We start from the raw sequence: 6,029 nt of genomic DNA, 5'->3' as shown, positions 1-6,029 counted from the left end.
TCAGTAGTGTTTCTCCTGTGGTATTACAGAATATACAGTATGAGCACACTTTGACACAAGCAGTATTTCTGCCTCTTTAAATGTTTAAATTTCAACTATAAATGTGCCTGAATGACTTCTGCACCATTTTTTGACATGTTTTGGAATTAGAGTTTTTGTGTAATTAACACTGATTAGTATTGGCACAAACCCACAACTTTTGCACTGGATACTCTTGAGGAAGAGTTGAGTCAGTGATCTTTTAGAGGGTTTCATGGCAGCCTGTATGCAAATGTTACCTTGTGAATAAACACTGTTGAGTAAAAACAATGTGTGATTAAAGCTGCAATGAGCAGGCCATCACACCTTCGGCAGCACATCTGGGTGTGCTGCCGAAGCTGCGCCGTTACTGGAGATCGGTCAACGCAATTCTAAATTAAAGATTTTCGTTTTGGACACTGCACAAAGATATTAAATGTCACTTCCTGTGTCCACCATGTGACACTAGAGGTCACCCACAAATTACACATTATGTTCCAGCACATCAGGTGTTAACCACACCATGAAAATTCCATGTAAATCAAGAAATCACAAGGCTTACTTACTGTTGCCAGTAGGTAACACAATGACTGGGACTCCTAATTGTCATGTAGGCCAGGACTCTTGTCAAACTTCGAAATTTTGAGACAGATTGATCAATGCACACTCAAGTTACAACAACATCCTGTTTCATGCCGAATAATCATCATCAATGGTGTTTGGATGGCATTCAATGAAAGAGCTTTACACTAGCATCATCAAGGTCTTAAGGCTTTGCTGCCTAAATTTGGGGTTGATCTGGGCTGCATCCTTTCCTAACCACCTTTCCTTGACCGACTGCTCTTTTCTAAGCGACGTAATTATGCGATGGCGGATTTTACTGACATGACCCGCCTTGATGAAACTACAATGTTCTGAGGATGGACTACAAAAAGCGCATCTTTGGCTCTGCGCCCTGTGTTGTTGTAATGCAGGCCATCTAAAGGTGGACAACACGGTGGAATATATTATTTAATAACCAAGATAGCAAAATGGCAGATAAGGTAGCCTACCATTAACTAAATAATGGCAGGGTTGTCACATTGAGAATGCTTGCTCACACTCACCCTCCTGCCCACCCATTGGCGTATTTATCAACATGAATCCCAATTGTATGTAAATACAGTGTTTCCCACAGAATGACAGCATAACTGTGCCGAGAGAGAGACGGAGCGAGATGCTGAGAGAATATATGCGCTGCGCGGAGCTCTGTGATCAAATAGCCTACGACTTTACCCATTTTAAATAGTAACAAAATCAATCGAAAATCAACCTTGATATTGTGGCAGGGCGCCACAAATAAATCAGTGTGTGGGAAACGCCTACTGTAGAGGTTATCCAGCTTGATATTGTTCAAGTTATTGTTGACAGTTTAAGATATATGCATATTAGCAAGATATGGCATAAGAGAGAAAAGGCTTAATAGCCTATGGTAACTTACATGGTGTTCAACCTCCTTTATCCGTCATGGTTGGTTTATTTTATTTTTTTATTGTAGAAAACACTTTATGGCTTATTTCAACAACCTGAAACATAAAACGGTGTTGAAACAGTATTAGATTATAAAAAGCCAAAAGAAAGAGGGTAATTGTGGGTTTTATTAAAGTATCATAATGAGCGTCTGTATTGCAAGGATCTTGCTAAATGTGGTCAATGGATTTTATCGTTTGAGATTGAGAACGTGCGTCGCTTTAAATGTTGCCGCCGCAAAGAATTGTGGGACGGCATTCTCTCCTTTCCTTTCGTAAAGGACGGTCCGGTGTACCCTATGCTAAAGGAGATATGAAAGGAAGCACTGAGGCACCTTTCCTTAGCTTTTAGAGAATTCGACCAGCTCTTATCATGGCTGCCACTGAAATACTTCCGGTTCACTTCACTCAGTTAGGAACCTTCCTAAGCAAAAAAGACTTTTCGAACGCAGCCCTGGTCAACCTGCTAGGTGGACTACATCGAAAAGGAGAGGATCTGTCATTTCCTGTTGCCAGTAGGTGACGCTATGACTTAATATTGACAGATGTCTTCATGGGCCAATTTCACCATGTGCGCTGAAGTTACAACCCCAGTCTTCATAATATCCCCTCCTCAGTCAATTCTCCATCTTATGTCACTGCACATACCCTCTTTCAACCACACTAATAAGTACAATCTGTATTCAAAAGTCATTAGAAATGAGCATGTAAGTGCTTTATTTAAAATAAAATAAAACAAACCCACCTAGCTTTTTAGCGTCCCCCCCTATGGTCCCCCCCCAAGTTGCTCCTACATCTCTAGTGTGACATATTTAAAATATTGTAATCTTTCAGTGAATCACACAGTGAACAGGTTGGTCAGTCAACATTATCTTTTATTTTTATTTTTTTAACTACAAAAGAAAATGTACAAAAATATAAACATTACATTTGTTACTTGCTCTGTAACAGTAGCATTGAACTGGTTAGCATTTCTTGACTGTAGCCAGTAAGCAACCAGGAAACTGTACATTTAGTTCCTAAATGAGGTGACACCAACCTGCAACCTCTTAGCAGGTAGTTTTGTCTCTCTCTTCAGTCTTCTACTGGCCCGTGGATCTGTGAAGAGACAAAATATCAGTGTCCACCTCCTGCCTCGTCCTGTCCTCAAAACTGTTACAACAGCAAACATCAACCCAGAAATCCATTTTTAATTGAACTATATTATATCTGCTAGTCATGCAGATTATTAGCCTGTGGACACTAGTTGTTTTATACAGTCTATGGTTGTGACTGAAAGACAAGCTGAATCATAAAAAAAGGTTTTATGCTGCACATTTAATTTTAACAGCACAATCTTCTGATAAAATTACTGTTAGTAAATCTGTCTGCTATACTAGACTTTGATTATCCCCTCACAACAAAAATCAGTGTACCGACATGTACCTCACGTGCTTCTCAATAAAAATGACATACTAACAAAACAAAACTTACCCAGTCTAAATGTAGGATCAAGGATTTCTCAAGACTTCTCATTAGCTTATAAATATTATTATTTTAGGCTCTGAGATATTGTCTGGCCTGATAAAAGAACTCACAGCTTCAGCCAACTCTGGCCAATCCATCGCCATCACAACTGTATCATCAGAGTTCGGAGGCGTCTCTAGGTTCCAGTAGGTCAGCTTGTCAAACACAGAGGATACCCTCACTGTCCTATCCTGGACACATGATTAATCATCAATTAGACATGGACAGCAACATCCTCATCCACACACCTGCATGTCTGCATGTCTGCTGTGGGGATAGTTTTTGTGATGTTAAATATGACATCAGTGTCGTTTACCTCTTGGTCAGAGCCAGTCTTGTTGATCTCTTTTAACACCAAGCCAGTGTAGCCCTGTGGACAGCGGAGCTCCTGTCCCTTCAACCCACGCCCTCTGAACGACACTGTCTTCTCTGTAATGGGGAAATGCACAGAGGATTGTTGTCAGAGACAGTTTTCCCACCCACAAAAAAATACAGTGGGCTAAAACATCAAATACACCTTTTAAAATCTATTTGATGTAAATAGCTACATATATGTTAAAAGCATTTATCATCAAATCATTCTTATCCGTTCTCTTACCATGGTTGAAGAAACACTCATTCTGACTTTGTCCCCATTTACCTTGGAGCCAACTGTCTCATATTGGGACCAGTGGTTACAAGATAAAGCAGCGTACAATGGCTCAATACCAGTATAAAAAGGAAGTCAGTCATGTTGACAGTTTATATATAATATAAAACATGCTCTGAGTGCACCTTGTTTGCAGTCTTTCACGGTAGCAGCTAGGTATTGTGAGACCTGAGCCGGACCGTTGTGTTCAATCTCACAGGGCAGTAGGTGGACTGGGACTCGCTGTGTCTGGTCCACAGATGGCACTTGAACACGAATTACACTAGTGTTACAGGACATCCTGCATCCAGAAGACAGAAGAGGGCAAAACACACAATCATATCAAATTGCACTCTAATAAATATTCTATTTTCACCATGTCTATTAACAAATAGTGAGTTCAGCCTCAGCAACATCACAGCTGTGATTTGAGACATTTCTTTTACCATTTAGCAGAACTATGATAATTTATTAACGGCATGTGTCACTACAGGTTAGTTAGTTAACTGTCTGTTGATGCACTCTTATTTACTGATACGGGCTGTAACTAACAATTAATTTCATCATCAATTAATCTGTCGATCATTTTCATTATTAAAACAATTAGTTGTTGTGTCTATAAAATGTCTGAAAATGGTCCAAAATGTCAATCACTGTTTCCCAAAGTCCAAGATGGCGTCACTCAAATGCCTTGTTTTGTCCACAACCCAAATATATTCAGTTTACTGTCATAGAAGAGTAAAGAAACCAGAAAATATTCACATTTAAGAATTTTGACATTTCTTCTTTTAAAAAGATCTCAATTTCAGTATCAGTTTGTGATTAATGTAATAGTTGACAACAACTTAGTCGATTAATCGACTAATCGTTGCAGCTCTATTACTCATATTACAGTACAAGCATAGTGATTATCATTCTCAAGACAGTTATCATCCTTGGCGATTTTAATATCATTCATATACTGTATATTCTAATTAATGTTGTAATGCTGTTCTTTGTTACTGTTTTATTGTTGTATTTTTAACCTGTAAAGCACCTTGGTCAACCTTGGTTGTTTTACGTGTGCTATATATAAAATTATTGATATTACAATGAGTAAAATTTTCAGGAGGCTTCTCTGACATGGTTCCTTTGGAATAAATATTTGTATCAGAAGTTGTCTATTGTTTAATAACCATTTTTCATGGCGAGGTTTGGGAACAACCAGGACAGACTTTGGCCAAATTAAACAGCAGTTTTCCCCTATTAAAGACTATTAATCATATTAGCGTGTTTTCTCAGTTCCTATTAAACATTATTAAACATGTTACCAAATGACTTCAATGGTCATTTGAGCAAAATAACCCCAACATTACCTTTCAGCAGTTTTCCAAACGCCAATGTGATATTAAACGTAAAATTGGACCTTTTCCGGTTTGCGCCAGTCGATGTGTGTGATTGGACGAAAGCGTCTTCTTCTACGCTGAAAGATATTTTGGCGGGTTTATTCTGTTCAGCTAGAGGATTCCTCCCCCTGTTGGTAAAACATTATTTTCATCTTAACTCCTCTTTGCTTTTCTGTTTTCTGCCTTTCGTAAAGCGAGACACTGCAGGTGAATAGGGTAATTGCCTTAAAAATTTGTTCAATGTTTTCTTTCTCCTTCCTAATACTATCGTTTTGGAGTGCCATCAATACTGAGGTGTGTTTACATTACATTTACATTTACTCATTTGGCAGACGCTTTTATCCAAAGCGACTTACATTTGAGGAACAACATACAAGCATCAACAAAGCATCAATTACAGATCTACAACTGACAAAACATACTAGTAAGAGCAGCAATAAATACTAGTAAGAGCTCACAGTACATATCACATCAATGGGGTAGATACCTAGGGTAGGAAGTAAGAGTTAACAAAAAGTGCAATCAAAACAAAAAGTGCAATCTATACGAGATCATTGTAGGGGATAGAAGAAGAAGAGCACAGGAAGTGCATGTTAGAGATTAGGAGTTAGAGGTGTTATAAGAGGAAGTGTTCTCGGAAGAGATGAGTTTTCAAGAGCTTCTTGAAGTTAGAGAGGGACGCCCCTGCTCTGATGGCGTGTGGTAGCTCGTTCCACCATCGTGGTGTAACAGATGAGAATAGCCGGGACTGGGATTGCTCTGTGTGAAGGGATGGCAGAGCCAGGCGGCGTTCGTTGGAGGATCGTAGCGGCCGAGAAGGAACGTAAGTTTGTATTATGTAGTTTAGGTAGATGGGTGCAGACCCAGTAGTCACTCTGTATGCAAGCATTAGTGACTTGAATTTGATTCTGGAGGCCACGGGGAGCCAGTGGAGGTCACTGAGTAATGGAGTGACATGAGTACTTTTGGGCTGATCAAAAACCA

At 39.3% G+C, this 6,029-nt stretch overlaps 1 protein-coding gene across 1 annotated transcript; it reads right to left on the bottom strand.

Moving 5' to 3' along the window:
• Positions 1 to 2,383: 2,383 nt before the first annotated feature.
• rnaseh2c (ribonuclease H2, subunit C) lies at positions 2,384 to 5,117 on the bottom strand. The gene is made up of 5 exons (XM_046030875.1): positions 5,016 to 5,117; positions 3,807 to 3,961; positions 3,349 to 3,461; positions 3,104 to 3,223; positions 2,384 to 2,624 (listed from the first exon to the last, which is right to left on the bottom strand). Exons 2-5 carry the CDS (start codon positions 3,958 to 3,960, stop codon positions 2,601 to 2,603), a joined length of 411 nt encoding a protein of 136 aa, XP_045886831.1. The 5' UTR covers position 3,961; positions 5,016 to 5,117; the 3' UTR covers positions 2,384 to 2,600.
• Between the last annotated feature and the right edge of the window lie 912 nt (positions 5,118 to 6,029).

Source organism: Micropterus dolomieu, linkage group LG19 (genome assembly GCF_021292245.1).
Source record: "Micropterus dolomieu isolate WLL.071019.BEF.003 ecotype Adirondacks linkage group LG19, ASM2129224v1, whole genome shotgun sequence".
In the NCBI taxonomy this organism is placed as follows: domain Eukaryota; kingdom Metazoa; phylum Chordata; class Actinopteri; order Centrarchiformes; family Centrarchidae; genus Micropterus; species Micropterus dolomieu.
This window is presented reverse-complemented; position numbering and strand designations above follow the sequence as displayed.

What these genes read in the sequence shown, in the direction of transcription:
- rnaseh2c (XM_046030875.1), bottom strand. Translation starts at nt 3,960, where the DNA reads ATGTCCTGTAACACTAGTGTAATTCGTGTTCAAGTGCCATCTGTGGAC. An exon ending in CGTGAAAGACTGCAAACAAG is followed by an intron (nt 3,462 to 3,806) that starts GTGCACTCAGAG and finishes TCCCCATTACAG; the next exon opens with AGAAGACAGTGTCGTTCAGA. An exon ending in AGACTGGCTCTGACCAAGAG is followed by an intron (nt 3,224 to 3,348) that starts GTAAACGACACT and finishes TCATGTGTCCAG; the next exon opens with GATAGGACAGTGAGGGTATC.